At 47.1% G+C, this 25196-nt stretch overlaps 1 protein-coding gene across 4 annotated transcripts in view; it reads left to right on the top strand.

Annotated features, from left to right (window-relative positions):
- The window catches only part of FAM168A (family with sequence similarity 168 member A), a 149992-nt gene extending 134590 nt beyond the window's left edge, over window positions 1–15402 (top strand). For 2 of the 4 annotated variants that reach the window (XM_088668861.1, XM_060273941.2), the window contains 5 exons: window positions 2563–2705; window positions 6025–6199; window positions 8104–8184; window positions 8648–8778; window positions 10346–15402. In XM_088668861.1, the coding sequence (XP_088524987.1) occupies window positions 2563–2705; window positions 6025–6199; window positions 8104–8184; window positions 8648–8760 (512 nt within the window). In that variant the 3' untranslated portion in view covers window positions 8761–8778; window positions 10346–15402. The remainder of the gene's footprint in view (window positions 1–2562; window positions 2706–6024; window positions 6200–8103; window positions 8185–8647; window positions 8779–10345) is intronic. The other 2 variants (XM_060273943.2, XM_060273942.2) reach the window with 1 other exon arrangement.
- The last annotated feature ends 9794 nt before the right edge of the window (window positions 15403–25196 follow it).

Genomic DNA, 25196 nt, shown 5'->3' with positions numbered 1-25196 from the left:
CAAATAATGACATTGGGTGGCATGCATGTCGTACCTGGGAAAAACATCATGCCAGATGCCTCTGGTAGCTGGCCTGCGCTCATATTCCCCAGGCCATCTGGAGCAGCTTTTGCAATATTTACAGTGGTACCTTGGTTCTCAAACTTAATCTGTTCCAAAACCAAAGCGTTCCAAAACTAAGGCACGTTTTCCCATAGAAAGTAATGAAAAACGGATCAGTCTGTTCCAGACTTTTAAAAACAACCCCTAAAACAGCAATTTAACATGAATTTTACTACCTAAGAAGGCCATTGATCCATAAAATGAAAGCAATAATCAATGCACTGTTCTATTAAATAAATAAGACAGTTTTGTAGATGATAAAAAATAAAATTATAATTTTTTCTTACCTGCACTGATGATAGGATTTGGATTGGGGGGGGGCTATTATCCATTTCCGCAGTCACACAATCAATCAATCAGTTGCTGAACTGTGATCCGCACAGTCACAAAAACAAATTGTAATCGAAAAAGCCTCAAAAACAAAAACACAAAATAAATAGCAAAAACGTCAAACTTAATCAGTTCTGGAAATCTGTTTGACTTCTGAAATGTTCGAAAACCAAGGCACAGCTTCTGATTGGTGCAGGTGCCCTGGAAACAATAGCCGACAGCCGCATCGGACATTCAGCTTCCCAAAAATGTTCAAAAACCGGAACACTTCCAGGTTTTCGGCGTTTGAGAAGCAAGGTACCACTGTATTTAGAAAACCAGCCCTCCCCTCCAGTGCAGTGCAATAATAAAAAAACCGAACCCATTTGACAAAAGAAATAAAACAGCGCTGTGAGAATGAAAGCAGTGAAACTATGGGCCTTCTCTGTCCCTGTGGTCTGCATTGCATGGCTTTAACTTAGGAATGGGGGGTGGTGGTTGGTGAATGTGTGTGGTTTGAGAATCCAAATACGGTAGCCCACAACTTGATTTGGTTTCATCGGGGAAGAAGTGGGCTGAAAGAGAACCGTTAACTTCTAGCAAGTTTGAGGACCCAGTGCTCTCCTCATCCCGGGATTCCAGTAGTGTTGGCAAATACCTGTCCCAGGAATGTGACTGGAGAGTGGTATGGAAATACTTAGGATAAATAAAATAGCAGGAGTGGTAGTTCGGCAACATCTGGGCCAAAGGTCCCCCCCCCATTTTTTGTGGGGGGTGACGATCAGGGTGGACTTAGGAGAGAAGCTGTGCAGCTCAGGCACAAACCATGATCCCAAGAAACATGAAGCCCATTCTCTGAGCCTAGAGCAGGCATCCCCAAACTCGGCCCTCCAGATGTTTTGGGACTACAACTCCCATCATCCCTAGCTAACAGGACCAGTGGGCAGGGATGATGGGGATTGTAGTCCCGAAACATCTGAAGGAACAAGTTTGGGGATGCCTGGCCTAGAGAGTTGGTTTTTTCATCCCATGCTGCTCACCAAATGCTCTTCAAACGGTGGAGGGAGGTGAAACTAGTTTGTGATATATATCACTGAGCCTAAGGGGCAAGCGGGGGGTCGGGGGGGGGTAGGAGGGAGAAGCCAAACTTGCACCTGGGCTAGCACAAGCTCCCCCTGTTAGCCTAAGCAGTCTTTGGATCCTAGTAAATACCTTGTGGTAGTCATTGTACTAAAATAACAATGCTGAAAGCTCAGTGCCCAAGTGCTCCGCTCCAGTCCTGGCTGCATGTGGAGTTGCACAAAATCCCACTTGCAATCCTAGTAATCACCGAGGTTCTGATCCTGCCCCTGTTCTTTGCCACTCGATACACCATTATTTGGCCTTTGTTGTGTTAACCTCCGTATAAGCCCCGTGCCGTGTGGAGAGGTTGCAGCAGCACCCACTCTGGGTTCCTAAGTGGTTTTTGCCTTGTCTTCTAATTATGCCGTTGATGGCACACACTGCAACAGATGCTTTGTTAAATACCTCTGTCTTGGAATAGCCCACTCAGTTCGTTCCAGGATGCTAATAGCACCTCCCTGACAATGTGCAGCTGCGCTCAGAGAAACACTGCCCGTGTTCATGGCGGCAGGATTAATCCAGCCTGAGAGGCTTCTCATGCCCAAAATCTCAAAATTGGTTTGTTAATGCTGGGTCTAACTCTGAGGTCAGTGAAAAGGAAGGCAATTATGTGCCTCTTGGAGGAAATTACTGTATTTGTCATCTGTTTCCTGCAGTTCAGTGTTCTTTTGCCTCACCATCAGATTTTGGATGAATTTTTGCATTTGCACAATTGAGCACATAATGGACGTGAGCTGGACGCCTTCGTCAACCTCCTGGGGGGGGTGGAAAGCAACACTTACCTAATTTGGGGCACATTTCAACTCTTGTTAGCTGCTGTATTGCTACGAAACAACATTTTGTGCTTTGGGCCTCTTTTTTTGAAGAACAGTAACAATCGCATTCTTATGGATGCAGCAGTTGCTGGGGGTGGGGTGGGTTTGAAATGAGACCTGTCTCTTTCTGACGAACCCAGAAACAAGCTAGGTGGTTGGTGAAAATTGCTTAACCTCCCAGATTGATGGCCCTTGCTTTTTTGTTTCTCGACAGGGTATACCTCTGGAACGCCCTACAAGGTCCCTCCCACCCAGAGCAACAGCGCACCTCCTCCATATTCTCCATCTCCAAATCCTTACCAAACCGCTATGTACCCCATCCGAAGTGCCTATCCGCAGCAGAACCTGTATGCCCAAGTGAGTACAACCGGCAGCCGCGGCGATGTCAAAACAGCAAGAACAAAAACAAGCGCCTAAAAGCAACCGCTGTTTTGTAACTCTGCTAATCTAAGCGTAGAAAACGAAATTTAATTTATTTGGAAAAAATCTGAACGTTCTATGTCATGCCTGAAACATGGTGATCTGGCAGACCTCCCTTGGGAGGATATTCTGTAATGATGGTGCCATCATGAAGAGCACAAGAAGAGCGCTGTTGGATCTGAACAGAGGCCCAGCTAGTCTAGCATCCGTTTATCAAGAGTGGCCATTCAGATGCCTCTTCTGGGAAGCTCTTAAGCAGGAACTAAGCCAAGAGCCCTCTCCCTACCTATAATTCCAAGCACTCAGTGTTCAGTGCTGGAGCTAGTCCCCAGTCATCATGGCTAGTAGTCAACTGATAGTTTTATCCTCTGTGAATGTGTCCCTTTAGATAGGCCTCCGAATCAGCTAGGGTGGCTGCTGAATTTTTGGATGACAAAGGGGGGGGGTCAAAGGTGTGCTAAAAGAGGAAAAGAAGACTGCAGAGAAGCTGAATGAATTCTTTGCATCTGTCTCCACAGTGGAAGGTGTAGGGGAGATCCCTGTACCTGAGCCACTTTGTTAGGAAAGGGAAGCCTCGGCAACTGAGGCTAATAGTTAGAATCATAGAATCATAGAGTTGGAAGAGACCCCAAGGACCATCCAGTCGAACCCCCTGCCAAGCAGGAAACACCATCAAAGCATTCTTGACATATGCCTGTCAAGCCTCTGCTTAAAGACCTCCAAAGAAGGAGACTCCTCCATGCTCCTTGGTAGCAAATTCCACTGCCGAACAGCTCTTACTGTCAGGAAGTTCTTCCTAATGTTTAGGTGGAATCTTGTGAGATGAGATGAGATTCCTGGCCTCGTTGACTAATTGAAAAGGAACTGATCCCTGGGTCTGGATGGTATTCACTGAAGACTCAGAATGTGAAATTGCCTATCTTTTAACAAAAATGCACAAACTTGTCCCTAACATCAGCCTCTATGGCTGAAGACTGGAAAGTGGGCACTGTATTGCCAGTTTTTAAAAGGGGTCCAGGGAGGACAATGCTGGAAGTTGCAGGCTGGTTAACATATTGCGGGAAAGCTCATGGAAAGCATGGTTAAGAATAAGTTACTAAACATGTAGAAGGAGAAGCCTTGCAAAGAAGAACAACCCTGGCTTCTGCAAGGCGAAGTCCTGTCTTCCTCACTCTTTGAGAGTGTCAATAAGCATACTGATAGAGGTGATCTAGTAGGCATTTTGTACCTCACCAAAGATTCCTTAGTAAGCTTAGCAGTTAAGAGATAAGAGCAGGCATCCCCAAACTGTGGCCCTCCAGATGTTTTGGCCTACAACTCCCATGATCCCTAGCTAACAGGACCAGTGGTTGGGGAAAATGGGAATTGTAGTCCAAAACATCTGGAGGGCCAAAGTTTGGGGATGCCTGGATAAGAGCATAGGCTGTCTTACAGATCAGTAACTGGTTGGAAGCAGGGATGGAGGGATATAAGAAGTGGGGTTCCTCAAAGATCATTTTTGGTGCTTTTTAATGTTACCTGAATGACCTGAAGTTAGGTGTGAACAGTGAGGTGGCCAAGTTTGCTATTGATGCCAGTTTGTTCAGGGTGATAAGAAAAAAGAAAGGGAATGCGAGGAGGATCTCTCCAAACTGGGTAAACAGGCATTAAAATTTCAAATGGGATTCAGTGTCAGTAAGTGTGAAGTGATGCACACTGAGGCAAAAAATATCCTTACAGCATATATATATATATATACACACATAATGAGGTCTGAACTGGGGATGGTAGCTCAGTGAAAATGTCAACCCATAATGCAGCAGCCTTGGTAAGGATCATAGGGAAAGAAACTGAGAACAAGAATGCCGGTATCAGAATGTTGTGGAACGCTTGGGTGCAATTCCATCGCATAGGATATTGTAGAGCTGGAAAAGTTCCATAAAAAGGCAACCAAAATGATGAAGAAGTTGGAGCAGTTAAAATACTCGAGTCTTTTTATTGTATAGAAAAAGGTAATTCAGGACATGATAAGAGATAATTTGTAGTGTGAAGAAGATGCAAAGAGGTAGGTTTTCTCCCTTTCTCATAACACTGGAACTTGTGGACATCCAGCGAAGCTGAATTTTGGAATATTCAGGAGGATTCAGGCAAAAGGAAGCTGTTCACACGCATAAGAGAACCGATAGACAAACAAACCACTTTCCAAAACACATAGTAGATTGGAGGAATGCCAAACTTGCTTTGCCCTTCCTCTTGCTAAATGAAGGATGTGCTGCTCTGCTACATCCACTAAGACATGGCATAATCTGGGGTGTGCAGAGAGATTACTTACATGCCTTTTGGAAGTATCAATACAAATTGGAGCATAACTGTTTTTCCCGACAAAAAGGTCTTTGACATGCTCCTTGTAGGTGTGATGCACAGTATAGCTAAACAGTGGTGCTATCACCTAATGGATGGTCACTGTACAAAGATTAAAAACAGCAGGCCCTGCCCACAGACATACAATTGAAAACCAGATTAAATTGAATTGAATGAGCCAAGTGACTTGAGGACTGTGTGGCCGTGTCCGAAACTCCCGTTGTTCCAGGCGCATTTTGCGACAGGGGATTTCACTAGCACGAGCAGTTTCTGAGCTCTCGGTGCGGTACTGCGCCTAAGATTTCAGATTAAAACTGCAGAGTGGAAGGAAAGGGGGACCTTTTTCTGCCTCCCCACTTCCAGCCGCTCTCTGAAGATTGGAGAAGAGACCCTCTTAAGAAGATAAGGGGTGGGTGGGCAGGGGAAGAATTAGACCATTTGAAAAATGAACATAATATCTTAGCTGCAGTTCATTCATTTTCAGCTTTGTATTTTTGTTATAAAAATAGCGCACCTGTTGTTGTTGTTTAGTCGTTTAGTCGTGTCCGACTCTTCATGACCCCATGGACCAGAGCACGCAGGGCACTCCTGTCTTGCACTGCCTCCCGCAGTTTGGTCAAACTCATGTTCGTAGCTTCGAGAACACTGTCCAACCATCTTGTCCTCTGTCGTCCCCTTCTCCTAGTGCCCTCAACTTTCCCAACATCAGGGTCTTTTCCAAGGATTCTTCTCTTCAATAGACATTCTATTGTTGCGCCCGTAACCTTGGTTTAAGGTGCCGTTTAGCTCCCAGCTTTCCTATCTCAATTTCTAACCCCGCTATGTGCTGATGGTCTGTCCTACATTGTTGCCGATTTTTAAAAAAGCCAACCTCTGCTTAAATGTAGTTCTCCTCCCCTACCCCCTTTCCGAACAGGGAGCGTATTATACACAGCCAGTGTATGCGGCACAGCCTCATGTCATCCACCACACCACCGTGGTCCAGCCAAACAGCATCCCATCTGCTATTTATCCAGCTCCCGTGGCTGCCCCAAGGACTAACGGCGTGGCCATGGGGATGGTAGCTGGGACCACCATGGCAATGTCAGCAGGTGAGAACTAAATGGAAACAAACCGTGTCCTGTTAACCATTGCAGTAGAACAGCCTTTGCCAATGTGGCACCTTCCACGTGCCCCTTGTGGGACTAGCGCTCCCATACAGCACAGTGCCACCTTGGGCAAAGGCTGCAGTACAGCTTGTATGAAACCAGAACTGTGTTGTCCTGTTTGCAACTCCTAAACTGTATTTGCGGATCTGTCTCTGTCTGCCACAGTTCCAGGACATTGCGGGGAATTTGGATTTCTAAGCAAAACCCTGCCCAAAGTTTCTTTTCTTGTTGCTGTGAAAATATTATTGGAAAGCTGGCAGCCGCATGAGACCCCCTGAACCCGGAGTGGGTGGCAGAATAAGATTTCCAACAGTTGGGTGTTGGACTTAAACTTTCTGGACTCCTCTTGTCTCCCCATGACTAGTAAAAAGGATAAAATTATAAATGATCAGGAAGAGATGCTAATTCTGTGGAATGGCATCTCACCAGCCAGCCCTTAAGCCCATTTCGGCTGTTTCTGCCCCTCTTTCTGGAAGGATGAGCCTGGAACCAGGACAGCTGCCAGAACCAGAATACTCTGTTATACAACTCACCACACACACGCCTATTAAAAGTGCATCGGCATGCCACTTTGGGCTCCAGGTTTGGCTGAAAAGTGGGGTGCTGAGAAGACAAATTAATCCCATTTAAAAAGCAGAACAGATGGTGTGAAATTTGGAGAAATCGTGCCAGTGCATTCGATTGCTGCAAGATTTATTCGGCTCACAGGATTTAGCTTTTCCGAGTGCAGAATTCAAATAGGCCCCACCGACGGGAACCAATTCCTTTTAAGAGCTTCTTCATGCCTGCTCCCGAGTCCCTCTTGTTTTGTTCCCAGTCCTGCATGGAACTGTAATAAACCAAAGTTCTCCCAATACACCCCCAGATCACCTTTCCTGTTAAGCTCTTGGTTTCAACAAAGCGAGGCGTTTTGCTCTGCTGGAACTCTTTGATTTGCTTGCCGCGCCTTCATAGAGTTTTAAAGCAGTGGACTCGTAATCTGGGGAACCGGGTTCGCGTCTCCGCTCCTCTACGTGCAGCTGCTGGGTGACCTTGGGCTAGTCACACTTCTCTGAAGTCTCTCAGCCTCACTCACCTCACAGAGTGTTTGTTGTGGGGGAGGAAGGGAAAGGAGATTGTTAGCTGCTTTGAGACTCCTTCGGGTAGTGATAAAGCGGGATATCAAATCCAAACTCCTTCTTCTAGTTGACCCCACCCCCCGATCAGTGGATGCTGCAGCTACAGTGTCCCTGACAGGTGGCTGCCCAACCTCTGCATAAATGCCTCCAGTGTCCAACTGACCTTGTTTGACCTTGCCTGCCTTGCTACCCTCAGTGTCTGTTCATTGGCTAGAACATGCTGCCTTTGCAGGGCAAGCCAGTGGGATTGGTGGTCATTCAGGAGTCCCTCAGCTAGGAGAACAAGCCAGGGTTCACCCAGGACCACGATTTCCCGGTTGTCAGAAAGAGTAGCGTTGTGCAACAGAGAGAAAGCTAGCACCCTCCCCACCCCGCCGGCAGCCCCTGTCCTGATGGAAAGATGGCGAAGCAGGTTTCTGTTCTGAAAGCGCCCTGTCTGGGTGTGTGTGTGGGGGAGGGTAAGCTGGGCTCTAAAGTAGATGGAAGCCGAGAATTGACAGCCGAGCGACCCTTTCAAAAGCACCCTTCCCATTTGCGGGGAAACGGCAGCTCTTGAAACGTCGCCAGCAAACCTCTCGATGCAGCTTGGGGGGCGGGCAGGGCAGCACTCTGCAAAAAGAAAAGCATTCATTGAAATGTACGCACATTGTGATGTCGCTAACTGTGCAAAAATGACTGAGACCAGCAGGACGGTTAAGCTGAAGTAAAATGGCCTCCTTTATCTGCCAGCTCCTGCCCCGCCCCCTCCTCCCCCAGTGAAGGTCTATTTGTTTGGTTACAACTCGGGTGCATCTTTGCACATGGTCGGAGGTAAGGGATCGGATATTCTGCATGGCCTGTTCCAACAGGGGTGCCCAGGGATTTCATCTGTGCCATGCTGCATCCTCGGGCGTAATTCCCCAAGTTGGACCCTGGAGGGCAAAGATCAGCCGCCCGCCAGCCCCGCAGGAGGAAACCTTTGTGTCACACAGGCCTGTGGCTGCTTCTGCAGTCTCCCCACCCCACCCTCCACCAGGAGCTTGGTCCACAGGTGTGCGAACGCTTGCAAAGGATTCATGCTAGGGAGCCAATCATACAATCCTAGGGTTGTCGAGGGGAAGGGATGCCACGGGTCACCTGTTCTCTCCCCCAAGCCGCACGTGCCAGGGAAATCGTGCTCCCACTTCCTCCGGGGCCCTGGGTTCAGAATCCGCTTCTGACACCTGCTTGAGGGGCCGGGATGCAGCGCCTTGTCCCCCCCCCTCCCGCCTAACCCCTTCTCTTGTTGTTGCAGGCACTTTGCTGACCACCCCTCAACACACTGCCATTGGAGCACATCCAGTCTCGGTGCCAACGTACAGGGCTCAAGGGACCCCTGCCTACAGCTACGTACCTCCACATTGGTAATCCCATTGGTCAAGCCACGTAAGTCATTGCAAACGTCTGCAAGGGCACCCCTCCCCACAAGGTTGCAGGGAGGGGGGTGGGCTGCATTTGGAATGCTTCCCTAGAGACCAGTTGGCCATAATCTGATATCGGAGACTGTAGTCCCAAAAGGCAGCTTCCCCAAATGAGACCGAAAGTCCAAAACACAACATTCGCTTTTGTACTTGCATCATGGGCTAAGGGTGAGGTCAGGAGCCAGCTTTTAAGTGGCTTCTCGCCAGGGTGGATTTGATTTAACTAGTCAGTAAGACTTGATTTAAATCATTTTTTTACAGAAAGACTCATTCTTGCTGGTATAATCTTAATATTTACAACCAGATGAAGGTTTTGTTTTTGGAATAATAAGTTTTCAGAGTAGTTTTTACAGTTGTATGAATAATTACTGATTTGGTTATACTATTAGAAATACATAGACTGATAATTATGAAGTTATTGTGAGGTTTAATAAGTTAACTGTTTATATTTGGACAGCTTTTCTGCTGTACTTTATTCAAAGGAGAAAAATAACCATTTCCTTAATAACAATTTAAACAATTTATTTAACTAAAACAATAACATTATAGCATATGCATCCATGTTTGTTAACTGATGTGCTTAAACAATTTTTTAAAAACTTAGACTCAGTGGTTTTAGCACACATGAAAAACTTAAAACAAATCCTTATTTCCTGATAAATAGTCTTTGAAATATAATGTAACTTAAATAGAAAACTATCTTTAGAAAGATTTTTCCTCCAAAAGCATTTTATTTTAAAAATCTGATTTAAATATTTAAAAAAACAATTTTTTTATTTTTTTAAAAAAGAATCAATGATTTTAATCCACCCTGGTTCTCACATTCAGGGTTTCAAAGGAAATATTTGTCTGTACGTGCAGGTGGTGAGGAATTGCTTTCCCCACAACCCAGCAATGAGAAGCAGCACAAGAACCATTGCAAGGCAGACGAGAGGAGGCCTGAGCCTCCCTTTGCAAAATGTCTCCCTCGGAGGCATTTTCAGACGGCTTTCAAAAGAATTCCACAGTTCACAATTGGATAATACTTTTAGTAAACCCAAGCCCCCCCCCAAATAAACCTGACTATTTGGTTAGTCCTTAAAAAAGCCTTGCTCAACGGTGAGTTTGGGAGTTGTAGCTTTGCTGGTCTATAAGGAGTGGGGAGACCATGTTTGCTTGCCTTCAAAATGGTGGTGTCTCCAGTTGCCAAATGGAGACTCATAACCATAGTTTGATCTTGTGGGGGTAGGCACCTTGGGTGTGAATTTGCGGCACTGTCCTAAATGCTTCGGTTCTTCTTGCAGATCACATCTGACATGCAAAACTCCTCTGAGGTTGTTAAATTGAGCCTCTGCAGAGAGATGCACCTGCACTTAGCTGGGGTGGGGACCCAGCCTCGGAGGCAAGGGTGTCAATTGGGGGGCAGAAGAGTGAAATCTGCAAAGTGCTGGGTTCCTGATGGGAGAGATTTGAATCCAACCTTGGCTGTCTCTGCGTTGCTGCTTCTAACTTCCGTCCTATCGTTTTTTTCTCTCTCTTTCTCTTTCCGGCAGATCTGGAGTCAAAACATTGTATGCAACAACTCAAGTCTTACATGGGTGCTGGAGCAGCTGTCGCCAGGCACCAAGTCTGTTAGCAAGAACAAAAACAAAAGAAGTGCAAGGGTCACTTTATGCATTCTGTAGGGTTTAATTTTTTAATTCTTTTTTTTTTTAGTTGATTTTGTAAAAGCCACTTCCTTGCCATAGCCCCATTCTCTCGCTGCCACCGCCTTTCTCCTCCCCAGTCCGCCCCCTCTGAATTGTTTCATGCCGCCCACTGATGCTGAGCAATATTCGTGCTTTTGAATCCCCCTCTTTCCCCCCTCCCACCCCCCAGTCTTCCCCTTCCTCTCCCCCCCCCCAGTTCCACGCCGCATGTGTCTCCTGATGTCATGCATTTCACCCAGAGTCTAATTTTGGTTTTTTTAATACTAGCAAAAATGATTGACTGGTGATGTTCAGGGTTTCAGAGTGAAAAAGCACAGTGCTGGCAGGCTAGCAAGCTTCTCCACCCCCCCACCCCCCTTTTCAGTTTCATTAATATCTACCTACCTATCTGTCTATATCTGTATCTTCAATTGTTCCATCTTCCACAACATGACACGGGAAAATTGGCGTCTTCCAGATAAGGTGTCGGAATTAGATTTGCAGTTCATTATCTCTGTTGAAACGTGGAGCTCATTCCTTCATTTACAGGAGCAGGCAAAAGGATGGACATGGGCATGTCAGGCCACCCCCGCCCCTTGTGTCACAGGAAGCAGGAAAGCTGCTAACTATTCAGAGGGTTGTTGTTTTTTTAAAACCTGGGTTTATTTTTAAATTGTGACACCCCCCTGTCTTCCCCTGCTCCACAGGAAGAGGCAATGGAGGCTTGGCTGTGTGTGTGTGTGGACGGACTTGCATACAAGCATAGAACCTTAAGTGAGCAAGAGTCCTTCTGTTGGTGTTTATGGCCACCTGGCCGTGTTCTGGATTCAGAGAATGATTGGGAGCTTGGTGGGGAGATCAAGTGAGAGAGTCTGGCAAGTTTAACGCTTGGCGTACAGGCAGGGAAGTTGGGAAGAGAGGGGACGTGTTTTTTTTTAACCCGTTGGGCTTCAGCCGTTGCTTCCACAGAGCGCAACAAAGGAGAGGCTGAGCTGGCCTCTTGTTTCATGGCCGGTCTGCTCAGTCAAACTAAGTGAAGTGGTGTTTCAAAAAAAGGAAACCTTCACCCCACCCCTCCCTTTTGGCTTCTCTGGTTTGCCGCATGCTGAAGCATCCGAGGCATTGGGAAGTATCCGAGGCATTGGCAGCTCCCGTTTGGGGCACTCGGTTTTTACCACGGATTCGCACAAGACACATTCCCGGCATGCCAGTTCGGTTGTGTGAATTGGCCCAAGGATGCGTGGAGCCGGCTGCGTCTGGGGAGCGTGTGTGTGGCTTCTTTTGAGCATGAACCCAAATGAATGCAACTAACCGCGGACGTGATTGGAGAGGTGAAGCGAGGATCGCTGTGGGTCTGAAGGTGGAGGAGGGCAGTTCCTTTGAATTTTCATTTCTGAAGTGTGGGGCAACTCGGCGGAAAGGTTGGCTGCCTCCTAGTTGGGATGGCTGCCCACAGGGCAAAAAGGGTGGGCAGCAGGCCAGGCAGAAGGGACAGGCCGGGCCCATCGCGATAAGGGCGGTCCAGAGCGAGTAAGGTTTAAATATGTGATAGCCCAAGCAAGGGAGGTTGTCTGGAAGTGCTAGTCACAGGTCAGGCTCTTCTGCTGTCACCAGGTGGGGTGGGCAGAGCGAGGACAGTCGGGGGAACGTAGCAAATTTTGGAGAGATGCATATGCAGCTGGACATTGAGCAGAACTGCCGCTCCAGCATTTGTTTGCTTTCTACAGAGATGAATTGAGCTAGGATTTCCTCTGCTCCACCATGTCCTCTAGGCTCTTTAAAAGGGCACAGGCCGCAACAGGCTGGTGTGCCATCGCCCAGCATCTCTGAAGTTTTAGCCTGGGTCCCTTTGTGCCGTGTGTGTGTGTGGCGCTGTGGTCTCTCTGGGCACATAAGGAAGCACTGGTAGGGTGTGTGGCTGGGTGGAAAATCTACTCCTCTGGCAGGATTGGGTTCTAGGCTTCCTGGGAACACCCTGGGAGATCTCCGTTCACCTGGGTTGCTCCCGGGATCATCTTCGTCAGATTAATTGCAGCCCTGGCGTCATGTGGCTTCTGATGAAAGGTCTCTGGGGAGAGCATTAATCGGAAGGGAGCGCCTTTCCAACACACAGGGGTAGGGAATGTGGTGCCCTGTGGGCGCCCATCAGCTCCAGCCAGCCTGCCCAATAGAGCTGCCCCCACTCTAGAGAAGTAGCCGGGCTAAAAGGCATCTGCCAAAGGAGAGTGAAAACGGAATAGTTTAAATAGAAAGCTGTCAGAGAAATGGTGTGGTGGAAGGGAAACAATGTGGACGGTGTCACCTCGTGATTCCAGGTAGAGACCTCTGCTGGGTGGTTAGATCTGTGCCCAGGAAGCAGCCGTTGGTTCCTGACAAGTCAGCATCCTGCCTTGGTCCCTGGGTGTTGCTGGAGGCAGATTCTGGGAGCGGTGCAAGCTTCAAGTGGCTGGAGGTCGGCTGGGACAGAGCTTGCAGCCCCGGCAAGGAGCCCAGGCAAACAGCTGAAGCAGAGCATGGTTTGCCAGCTAGCACATCTCCCAGTGGGACAGTGGGACAGGCTTGGGAGTGCAGCGGGCAGCCTTGTGGCTTGCATCTGGGACATGGCAGGGCGGTGAGGGCAGTGGGTCTCAGCGCTCCACAGGAGACAGCAGTATGAAGCCAATAGACAGCCCTAAATGAAAAGCCTGCTAACCTGCGCCATGAATCACCTGCAGCCAGAAGGAGTTAGAGACACCAAAAGTGAGAGGGTGCAAATGTTTCAGGCTGAATAAACTGGAATGGATGAGGGTGTGTTTGATCTTCACCTGGCTGTGCTGCTGGGCTCCAAGCAGCGTCTCTGTCTTGCCTCAACCTGAAACCTTTTGTGCAAGGCCTTGTGCTTTCTCAGCCCCCCTGACCAGCTGCTGCTGAAGCTGGAGCTGTCGCCCTGTGTTAGGTAAGAAGGGACCCGTAGAGCTGCGTAAGCGAAGAGCACCCAGGAGACCCAAATGTCCACTTCAAAGCCTCCGTCTTCTGAGCCAGAGTACCAGGCGGGCAGGGCTAAGGGGAGCCTCTCTATAGGCACAGTTCCTTGGGGCTCTGCCCTGTTCACCTGACACTGGCTGCTCCATACAGAATGGTTCCTGGCTTGTGCCAGATGTAAAGCACAAGAGCCTCGTTGCTGTCGGCGACCTCTACGAAGGCTGTGAAAAAATCGGCTGTGAGAGTTTACCGGGGGCCTCTTTGGTCCTTAATGCGTCTCTTGTGGTGTGCGGAACAAAGGCAATCATTTTTGAAAACTCTGGTCCCAGTCCCCCCCCCCCGCCCCGCTAATCATTGTGGTTGTTTCATTTAATGTACAGAGCTGTGAAGCAATTGCCCCATCCCGCCTGCCCACCACCCACCCCCAATTTTTGGAATCCTTTCTACAAACTTACCTTGGGGCCAACTAACTTGTCTGGGTGGTCCAGGGTGTGTGTGTGGGACCCTTCTGCGCTGGAGAAGGAGCTGTGCCAAATGGGGCTAGCTGCAAGCCAGGCTCCCTAATCCTGCCACCACCCCTTTTCTTGGGTGCCGCCCCATTCAAGAGCAATAGAAATACCAGTGCTTGGGAGGCGCTCTGGGCACAGGGTGCTGCCCTGCAGGCAGCCCTCTTTGTACCTTGGCTATTTCTACACTTGGTCCGTATAAACGTGACTTCTGGCATTATCGGCCCAGCAATCGGGAAACATTTCATGATTTACGTTTTATGGCCAAGCAGGGAAATGAACCCGTCTTACCCTACACTGAAAGGCAGGAAGCGACTATGGATCCTCCCCTTGAGATGGATCCTAGGCTTGGAGGGTCTACGCAGGGCTGAGAAATCACTGGAGAGCCAAATTCTACCCCCTAGAGCCACATGGCCTGCTTGTTCTGCGCAGGTTGTTGTGGATGGTGGCGGTGGGGGTTTATATTTTTAACCAATGGCCCCCGTTTTCAGCCTCTTTCTACTTTCTGCTCCTCCTCCTCCTCCTCCTAGCAGTACCCACTGTGAGGCCGGTGGATCTGCTTGGCTGCAGATGAGACTTCCTGAAAACCGGGCCTTACAAAGGCAGCTCAAAGTAATTAGGAATGTTTAGCTAATAATGCAAGTAATCTTTGGAGTTTCTTTTTGTATATAGCTGTATAAAGTTAGAGCCTTTGAATCTTGGCTGGAAAGCATTTGGGGAGAGCAGTGCTAGGTTGGGGAAGGCAAGAGGGTCAGTGAAGGGCCAGGGAATTAGGTCTGCAATGAAATTGTGTGTGTGTGTGTGTGTGTGTGTGTGTGTGTGTGTGTGTGTGTGTTAGCCAGATGCCATCTTAGGGCAGTCCCTTTTGCTGCTTCTGTTGGCTCTATATTGCAACATCACCTTTATTTATTTTTTGCATTTAAAGAATCCATTGCACCCTCTCCCTTTCCCCGTGAATAATGAAACCAAGAGAATGTTGTGACGATCTCCGCCAACGCTAGTTCCTGCTGTAAAACTGACCCCGCAGAATAACCTTCACTTTACAATCATGTACTTGGAAATGACTGATCCACGAAAGAATGCATATTAATCATTGTACTGGCCCAAACCCACCTCGGAGTACCCCAGAGGTGCCTCCCTACCGCGACTCCAGGAAAACGGAACAGTGTGTGCGAGTATTTGCTCCTGTATTTTATGAACCATAATAACTTAGTCAATTTTAATTTTTTTTAAATTTTTTATTTGCAGTTCAGATATGTAATTTAAAAGGCGCTTTTTACCATAAGTGTTATTTAAGTTTTTTTTTAATGATTGATGTTTATTATTCTTCACTAGAGGAACTTTATGGTTGAACTGGTTGGAAGCTTCTTCAAGCTACAGGGAGCACTTCAGAACACAAGTCTGTGGGCTTTCGCTGATCAACAGGAGTTTGTTGGGTGGCTCCCCCTACGAAAAGAGAGAGAAAAAGAGGAAAGAGAAAGGAAAAAAGTACTAGTGATTTTTTGAAAACACCCCCCACACACACAACCCACACCCCTACCCCTAAATAGACCAGGATACAATAGTCCCAGCTGCTAATTCTGAGATGTGAATTTAGAAGACCATCATTAAGTGGCAATTGCAATGATCCTATGTTGGGCACTGTGTAGTATTCTTGAGGGGTGCTTGTATCCATGAGAATCATAGAGTTGGAAGAGACCACAAGGGCCATCCAGTCAAGCAGGAAACACCCATCAAAGCATTCCTGACAGATGGCTGCCAAGCCTCCGCTTAAAGACCTCCAAAGAAGGAGAATACTGGCACCACAATGCCATCTGAACCTAGTCAGTCTCCTAACAGCACCCCTACCCTGCAAAAAAAACCTGGGCCTTTCCACACCCCAAAATACCTATGTATTATTTTTAGTAACCCACTATTCCTCTGCGCCGTCCCTTGGCATTGCAGCAGTATCCTTTCCCCCATTTAATGCCCGGGGGTCCAAACCACATAAGGACCACTGCAAAACAAGGAGGAGCTTGGTGCTGGGGCCATGTCCATGTTCACCTTGCAAAAAAAAAAAGCTTGTATTTTGGATGCTGACAAAATGTGGTTTCCCTGGAAGGAAAATGCCCAGATTTCCTGCAGCAGCAAGCAGTTGTGCATCGATTGCATGCCCACAGACAAGACAGTCTGGAAAAGGGCGTCCTTTGTCAAATCAGTAACGTCCCTGAGCCCAGTCCCAACAGACATGCACACACAGGGCTCCTATTGTGGGCTATGACAGATGGATGTTTGCGGAAATCTTGCTCGATTGCATGCAGTGCGATCATAGACATTCCCATGGGAACAGCAGAGCTGACTTTCCGAGCAAACCTCCATCTCCTTGGCAATTGTTTAGAAAGATCTCCCCCCCCCCCTTCCAATTGCTTTAGTGCCGTAGACAGTTTAGTTCAGGTGAAGTTAAATCTCTGCACCTTTTATACATCTTTTTGAAACACACGCAAAAACCCTTGAACTAGAAATTACCTTTCAAAGAAACAAATCCACCAGCTTAAAATAGCAATAAGGACCATGAAATATCATGTGGTTACCTTTCTAAAAGCTTTCAGGCAATTCATTCGATAGAGAGAATTTGGGGCAGAGCCACTTACCTTGCACCCGGTTTGCATTTCCTATCCAAAGCTTTGTGGGACCATTCTGGTGTGACCTCTATTTGTTATGCCAAATTTTGTGTCGACATTCCTTTTAAACAAACAAATGAAACCACCATAGGTTGAGATTGTGTTTGTCCTCACTTAGTATTCTTAGGGCTTCGGATCGACCAGCAAAGGTGACCTGTGAGGATCCGGTCAATGGGGCAGAGTTGTTCATCGAGTGGGTCGGATGTCTTTTCTCTGCCATGGGCTACGACAGCCTTCCAGAAGTTTTGGGCCAGAGTTCCCGCCAGTGCTATGTGAGTTGTAGGCCACCGGGAGTGGGGAGGCTGTGCTTTGCGGGGTCATTCTCAGTAATTTTCACGTGTTTCCCTCTAAGAAGCTCAGGCCATGTTCCACTTTAATCTCACAGCAACCATGCGAGGTTGGCTGGTCTGGCCAACAGTAACCTGCGTTTTGCAGTTGAGTGAGGATTTGTAGGTGAGAAGACTGCACCCAACAAATGAGGGGAACATACACTTGCTGCTTAAAAACCATGCAAAAATGCCCAGCGCCTGCTTTTGAGGTTTCCAAAGAGGGGCCACATCTGGGTTTCCCTCCCCTTTTGCGGGGAGAGGGGCAGCTCCTGTGAACCGTGAATAGTTCCATCCTATTAGCGAACCCAGCAGGCACGAAGGGCCCGTCAACACTTCCGCTTGTCCGTAATTAGTACTCGGGGGCCCGAGAGGGTGGTTTCCCCCCCACCTGGGCTTTTGCCGAGAAACCCCACAGGTAACTGCTACTCGGAAGAAACGCCAATTGGGTTTTTCTGCCGATTGGCATTGCGGGTTTTCCCCAGGGAAAGTATGAGAGCCAAAAAGAGAGAGAGCCTGTTGGGCCCCTTCCTGGAAATCTTGGGGCAAATGGAACCTCTGCTCGCTATTTGCCCCGCCAAGCTGTCTCTCCTCTCCCACTGCCCTCACCCACTTTGGCCTGGCACCTTCCTAAAAATTGATAACTGCTTCCACCTTTTGCTTATGCAAAGGGAAGGCTTTTGGGGAGGGGAGTTCTTATCATGTCACTTCTGAGCAAATGTAGCCACCAATAAAACCCCAAACATCTCTTCCCCTCACCCCCCAGCCTTTGAATGGTTTCCATAGCCCGTGGCAGAGAACTTTGGCTCCTAGAACGTTGACTTTTTGGGAGGGCAGGTGGAGACAAGAGATTCTATTTGCTTCTTTGTTTTAAAATAATAATGATAATTATGGACTCCGCAGGTTGGACAACCTGGTTTTTAAATTTTCATTGGAAACGGAACAAAAACAAAAACAAAATTAATAGTCTTCCAAGTTTTAAATCTAAGGACTTAATGGGCACAGAGAGAGGAGCCTTTGAGATTTAAGTCAGAAAGCCCCACAGCCTCAACTTGTGAATATGAAGTGTAAATCTGTATTATTATTATTATTATTATTATTATTATTATTATTATTATTATTATTATGTTCTGAGGATCAGCTAGTGATCTCCCTGAGACAAATTTAAGCCAAGAGTTTGTAACTGTATGATATTTACTGTAAGATGTAGAACATTCGATAACTATTAAAATGTTTCCAAAAAAAAGGTGGCCTTGAGTATCTTTCAAGAATATTTTTTTCAACCTGTTTTTATTTTATTTTATTTTGCTTTAAATTACCCGGGATATTTCTCCAAAGAAACTAAAAGCGGCTTACAAGCATGAAAGAAGCACCACCCCTGCAGAAACCAATAGGCCTTCAAATTAGGAAGTTAAAACTTCCCCACCTCTCTGTGCTACGACCATCTCGCCCATTGGGCTGCTGGGTAGACTGGGTAGCATCCGCCATGTTTATTCTTTTATCTCATAAAATCAGAAATGCCCCAATAGCAGAGTCGCTGCTTCAAGCGGAGATTTGGCTCTGTGGCTTCACTTGGGCACACCAGCCTGCAAATAAAGAGGTCTGCCTTAAACCAGGGAGGAACAGCAAATAAAACGCTGCTGTCAGACAAAATATTATCTACCGGGCAGGTAAAAAGCCTAATCAGAATTGTAGAGTTGGAAGGGACTGCCAGGGTCATCTAGCCCAGCCCCCTGCAATAGCAGGAGTCTTCCGCCCAATGTGGGGCTCGAACCCACAGCCCAGAGTTTAAGAGTCTCTTGCTCTTCTGCCTGAACTTCCTGCAGGAGGAACTTTCTGACGCTGAGCCGGGAGGCGTTGGGCTCTCTTTCCTTGGAGGTTTCCAAGCAGAGGTTGGGTGTTCAACTGTCGGATTCTTTAGCATTGCAAGGGGTTGGGCTGGATGACCTTTGGGGTCGCACCCAGCTCTACAATTCTGTAAGAGCAGAAGCAGGGGGTCCTATTTCTCTAGGCAAGATTGCCAAGCAAAAAGGGCTCAGAGCAGGAGTCTGGGTTTATCATCTCACAGCAAGCGCCACCTGCCGGATCATCGGGGCCAGTGCACTCTACCATTACCAGAGGGTAGGTAGCCATGTGAAGTCTGCTACCGCACAAACAGCCAAAGAGTCTTGTGACGCCCTAAAGACTTGCACATTTGTTACGCTAGGGTCTGCTTCATCGGCTTGTGCCGCAAGACTCTAACGTGGTTTTGGAAGTGGGCCTGCTCAGGGACGGATTTAGGTTTGATGAGGCCCTCAGCTACTGAAGGTAATGGGACCCTTTATATTTCCAGCTGTCCTTTGTCAACAACAAATGGCCGTGCTTTTTGGTGTTGAATATATGCTTTATGGTAATTTATGGACCTAATGTGTATCTAAAGCCATTTGCACATGTTGCCATGCAAGCAGTCCACTCACACAACACAAACCTAGGTTACGAGTAGCAAGTATCAATTACACAGAAAGCGTAACCGGCTGCTGTAATCAAACACTAATTTATAAACATATAACGCGGAATAACTTCAATCACTAATTTATAAACGTATAACACAGAATAACTTAAATAACACAACCATAAACGTCCTATCACTCGTGATTCAATCCAACATCAGTTCAATGTATTCAGTCATATGTTGTAGTTCATATTGGGTATCCATATGACATATAAATTGGTTCAAAAGTACTTCCAAATGGATGTGTAATACTTAAGATTTTTGTTGTTGTTCACCACTACCAGAAATATATATAGTTTGGAATATACGGTGCCTGACGATGTCAGTTATCTTAGTGTTTTTAAGTGTCAGGTGTAACTTCAGCCTGAACACAGCAGAGTTTGCGCAGGTGGTAACTTAAATGACTAGATGTTTGGACGCAGAGTAAACTATATACAGGATTTATTAAAATAAAAGAAATCCAGAGTTTCTATGTACAACTTTGGAACTCAAAAACAAAGTAAAATAAATCCTTTCCTCTCCGTCTTTCTCTCTCTCACACACAACCGATACAGCACCTCTCCTCCTACACTGACCACACTCACCAACACCACACACTGTGCTAGCTTTCTCTGATAACAGGTCTCAGTGCTGATCTTAACCAATGAGAGTGCAGTTACTATGGCAGAAGTAGACCTTGGCTTTCTGCCCAGTGTTAATTGCTTGTTCTAGAGTTGAATGTGTGAAGAAGCAATCTGATGGTTTCTCATGCTACTAATTTAGCAAAACCCGAACAAGTTAGCGGTTATTCCACAGAATGGATTGTCCAAGCGCGGTGACAAGTATAGGTGGCAGTGGAGCATCCAGGTGAAGACGAGACGTATATATGAAGGTGGCAAGGGAGTATCCAAAAGCAAAAAGTATCCAAAAGCAAAATTGTATATTCTTCCTTATCAATTTGCAAGCAGTCCATGCAGAATGTAGGCACCCTATATATAGAAAGGAGCAAACCAGTGATATTTGAGGGAGCAGGCTAGCAGGTGGGGCCCATGACTTTCATCATAGGAGCCTACACAACACAAAACACTGTTGCTGTATGTAGGTTTCATTTCATTTGTTTTTTATATATTGGAAATGTACATCCAGGTTTTTTTCCTTTAATTTTTTTTGGCAGCCCCCAAGAGAGTGGGGCCCTAAGCTATAGCTTGTTTAGCTTCTACGTAAATCCGGCACTGGGTCTTCCCACTCGCCTTGCATGCCTTAAGGGAGCCTTCCTATCTGAGCCCCCTCACCATGGCCCCCTCCACCTCTTCCCCCATTTCTAATGTAACACTAATGGCTCAACAAATGAAACTGATCTGTAGAAAATGTAACTTGAAAAAAGAGATATTGCACATACTTTTGTAAACCAAGAAATCTCTAATAAAAAAATACATTAAAAAAATAAAATTGGGGGTATGCTTAGCCTGCAGAAAAGGGACACGGATGGTGCTGCGGTCTAAACCACAGAGCCTAGGGCTTGTTGATCAGAAGGTCAGCAGTTCGAATCCCCACGACGGGGTGAGCGCCCGTTGTTCGGTCCCAGCTCCTGCCCACCTAGCAGTTCAAAAGCATGTCAAGTGCAAGTAGATAAATAGGTACCACTCCGGCAGGGAGGTAAACGGCGTTTCCGTGCGCTGCTCTGGTTCGCCAGAAGCGGCTTAGTCATGCTGGCCACATGACCCGGAAGCTGTACGCCGGCTCCCTCGGCCAATAAAGCGAGATGAGCGCCGCAACCCCAGAGTCCTCCGCGAGTGGACCTAATGGTCAGGGGTACCTTTACCTTTAGCCTGGAGAAGAGAAGAGAAGACGAAGAGAGGATACGATAGCCATCTTTTAACAGGTAGGTAGCCGTGTTGGTCTGCCGTAGTGGAAACAATACAAAAAAATTCCTTCCAGTATCAACCTTAGAGACCAACTAATTTTGTCACTGGTATGAGCTCTGAAGAAGTGTGCATGCACACAAAAGCTCATACCAATGACAAACTTAGTTGGTCTCTAAGGTTCATACTGGAAGGAATTTTTTTTATTTTCTTTCATCTTTTAACAATTATTTATTGGTTTTTATACAAACAGAAGAACCATTAAACACCCAGCAATGAACATCTCATGATGTTTGCCCTATCCGTTCACTTTAGACATCAGCTTACAAATTCAGTATTCATATTAAAACATGTCACTTAAGGTAAACCACCCCCCAATGAGAATATTGAGCGGTTGTTTGCTCATTAACATAGTTAAAGAATGAGGTCCATGTTACTTGGGGGGTGTCTCACTTCGTTAATTGCCCTCCTGTTTCTGGTGAGATGCTCAGACATTGCTGTATCCAGGATACTATTTTCCCATATGTTCAGAGGTCTTTCGGACGGATTCTTCCATTGTTGAGCTTTTGCTAATTGTGCACGTGATAGCCGTTTTCAAATATCCAAAGATCTCTCCCATGGAAGAGAGGGGATGACCTGAACCAATGGATTCAAACTACAGGGAATGAGCATTAGTTTAGATCAGGCTTCCTCAACTTCAGCCCTCCAGATATTTTTTGGCCTACAACTCCCATGATCCCTAGCTAGCAGGACCAGTGGTCAGGGATGATGGGAATGGTAGTCTCAAAACATCTGGAGGGCAGAGGTCAAGGAAGCCTGGTTTAGATGAGCCTCGGTATCCCTTCCAACTTTACAATTCTCTGATTCTAAGCACGCCATCAAAGGAGCTGCTGCTGGTCATTCATTGGGAAATGATTTATAATGAAATGAAAAGAATGTTTAAGATAAACTTTGTCCATCATTCTGCCCGGACACTGAGGTCCAGCACCGAGGGCCTTCTGGCGGTTCCCTCGTTGCGAGAAGCCAAGTTGCAGGGAACTAGGCAGAGGGCCTTCTCGGTGGTGGCGCCTGCCTTGTGGAACGCCCTCCCAACAGATGTCAAAAAGGAAAACAACTACCAGACTTTTAGAAGACATCTGAAGGCAGCCCTGTTCAGGGAGGCTTTTAATGTTTAGTAGATTATTGTGTTTTATTCTTCTGTTGGAAGCCGCCCAGAGTGGCTGGGGAGACCCGGCCAGATGGGCGGGGTATAAATAAAAAATTATTATTGTTGTTGTTGTTATTATTATTATTATTATTATTATTATTATTATTATTATTATTAGACCAGAAGCCTTTTTGCTAGGCATTACAGGACAAGTCAAAGGAGAAGAACAAATTATGTACGCTACAACAGCGGCTAGGATATTACTAGCCCCAAAATGGAAAGATGAGAAAATGTCAACCAAAGAAGAATGGAAAGAAAAATTGAACTATGCGGAGATGCTTACCGGAAAACTCAGAGATAAGGACATTAGAGATTTCAAAAAAGATTGGGAACCATTTATGTCGTACTTACAGAAATGTTGTAAAGAAAGAAGTGGACTCACTAGCAGGGTTTGAGTAACCGCTTACAATTAACAAAGCAGATGTACAGATTAAGACGTAATAATCGGATAAAATTAAAGTGCAAGAGGTAAGCTGAAAACAATTAGGGTATAAAAATGATAAGAACGGAACAATATTCAACTTAAAGCAGGCATCCCCGAACTGCGGCCCTCCAGATGTTTTGGCCTACAACTCCCATGACACCTAGCTAAGAGGACCAGTGGTCAGGGATGATGGGAATTGTAGTCCAAAACATCTGGAGGGCCAAAGTTTGGGGGTGCCTGACTTAAAGAATGTGATATTAAGGTAGAATAAAACAAGCAGGAGAAGTTAGTATGTAAAGAACCAGAAGGGGCAAATTGAGGGAAGTCGGGGGTGGGAGAATCTGGGAATTGTATCTTTCCTTTTTATGAGATAATGTTATTGTGATGAATATAAAAGGGAAAAATTTAATAAAAACTATTTACAAAAAAAGAAAAGAAAAATGTATTATGGGAAATGGGGAGAGCTATTAAAAGTTCATGCAACCCCATGATAGGGGTTCCTACTCTGTGTGTTTGAACCTTGTTGGAACAAATAAAGATCAGATCTACTGACCACTGTTTGCTGCTGCTGCTGCTCCCCCCCCCTTTTTTAAAGAGCTGCTGCTGGTTTGCCCCGAAAGTTTGATGTCCTCTGGAGAGCAGGGATCACAGATCTGTGCAGGAAGACTCCTGGGCCATGTCCAGAAAGTGGTGGTGGGGGGGATGAGTGTTCAGACCCCTGGGCTCTCACTTGTGAGGTGCCTCAGAGTTCTGTCCTCTCCCCCATGTTTTTCAACATCTATATCAGCGATGGGCAACCTTTTGAGCTTGGTGTGTCAAAATTCACCTAAAAACCGAGCATAACTCGGGTGGTGTATCACTTTGAGAGAAAAAAACCACAATTTCACAATATTTATAGTTTAAATAACAAAAATGTATAATTGTAATATATAACTGTATTTAATAAACCAAAAACTAATTATTTAACCTAACCTAACCAAAAACCCCATATTTATCACAAAATGCCCAGAGTTGTTGAGCTTTTTGGGGGGGCTGCTGACCAAAGTTTTGGAGGTTTTTTGGGGGGTGCAAACGTTGCTTTGCTTTTTTGGGGGGGGGTGCCCCAAAGCTGCTGTGCTTTTTTGGGGGGGGGGAGAGAACAGAAATAAATGACGAATAATACCTTCGCTGGAACTAACATGCAGCACCGACATAGTCTGCCAAAGCGCCAAAAAAACCCCAGCACAGAACGGGTTAAAAAACGAACACTGTTACACCCAATCATTGGCAGACTATGATTGGGTGTAACAGTGTTCGTTTTTTAAGCACCAGAAAAAACAGCACAGAAAGGGTTAAAAAACCAATCTCTGGCTACCAGCAGCAACAACAAAAAAGGATCCGGGTTTTAACAGCGGAGACAAGCTGTAGTGTGAGGAGAAAAACAACAACAGCGTGAATGGGCCAATGGGGCGCGTGCCAGCAGTGAGGGCTCTGCGTGTCACGTCTGACACGCGTGTCATAGGTTCGCCATCACTGATCTATATGCAGCCGCTGGGAGAGATCATCAGGGGGTTTTGGGCTGGGTGTTCATCAGTATGCGGATGATACCCAGCCAGAGGCGTCCTTCCCATAGGGCCTAGTGGCTCGTTGCGGCAGGGCGCCGGCCTCTCAGGGGGGCACCCCAGCATTGGCGGGGCGCAATGAGTCACTAAGCCCTATGGCTCTGCCGCCTCGGCCGCGGGAATGCCGCTCGAGGGGGCGGTCTCTGGTGGCGCACGGAGCAGGCGGGGATCCAGCCCGCCCGCCAGCAGCCCGAGGGTTAACCACGGCCAGCGAGCGAGACACGCGGACGAGCAGACAAGACAGCCTCCGCAGAAGAGGCTGGCGCAGAGTCCACTGCTTTACCTTGCCGAGCCCACGGTGCCTGGGAGATGGGAGCGGCGCTGGCTAGGGGAAGTTCCGCCGCTGCCTCGCTCGCCTCCGGGAAGGTGAGTTGTGGACACTGACTCCCGGACGAGCTGCCCGGTGGGGACGGAGCGAGTGCTCTCAACGCTGCCCTCAGCAGCCGGCTCCGGCTCTCTTCCTCCACCGCCACGCCTTCACTTCCCCACAGAGAGAGGGCTATGTATGGAGTGGTGGTGTGTGCTGCTCCGGCTGCCGCCCCTCTTAGGTCAACGTTTTCCAAACGGGGCAGGGGCGGGACCTTTGCGCCACGGCGCTGGATGTGCTTAAGACGGCCCTGTACCCTGCTCTACCCCTCTTTCAAATCAGAACCAGTGAATGCGAATGCGGTGAAGGTCCTGTGTGAGTGTCTGGAGGCG

This window comes from Zootoca vivipara, chromosome 4 (genome assembly GCF_965207765.1).
Source record: "Zootoca vivipara chromosome 4, rZooViv2.hap1.1, whole genome shotgun sequence".
NCBI classification, from domain to species: domain Eukaryota; kingdom Metazoa; phylum Chordata; class Lepidosauria; order Squamata; family Lacertidae; genus Zootoca; species Zootoca vivipara.
This window is presented reverse-complemented; position numbering and strand designations above follow the sequence as displayed.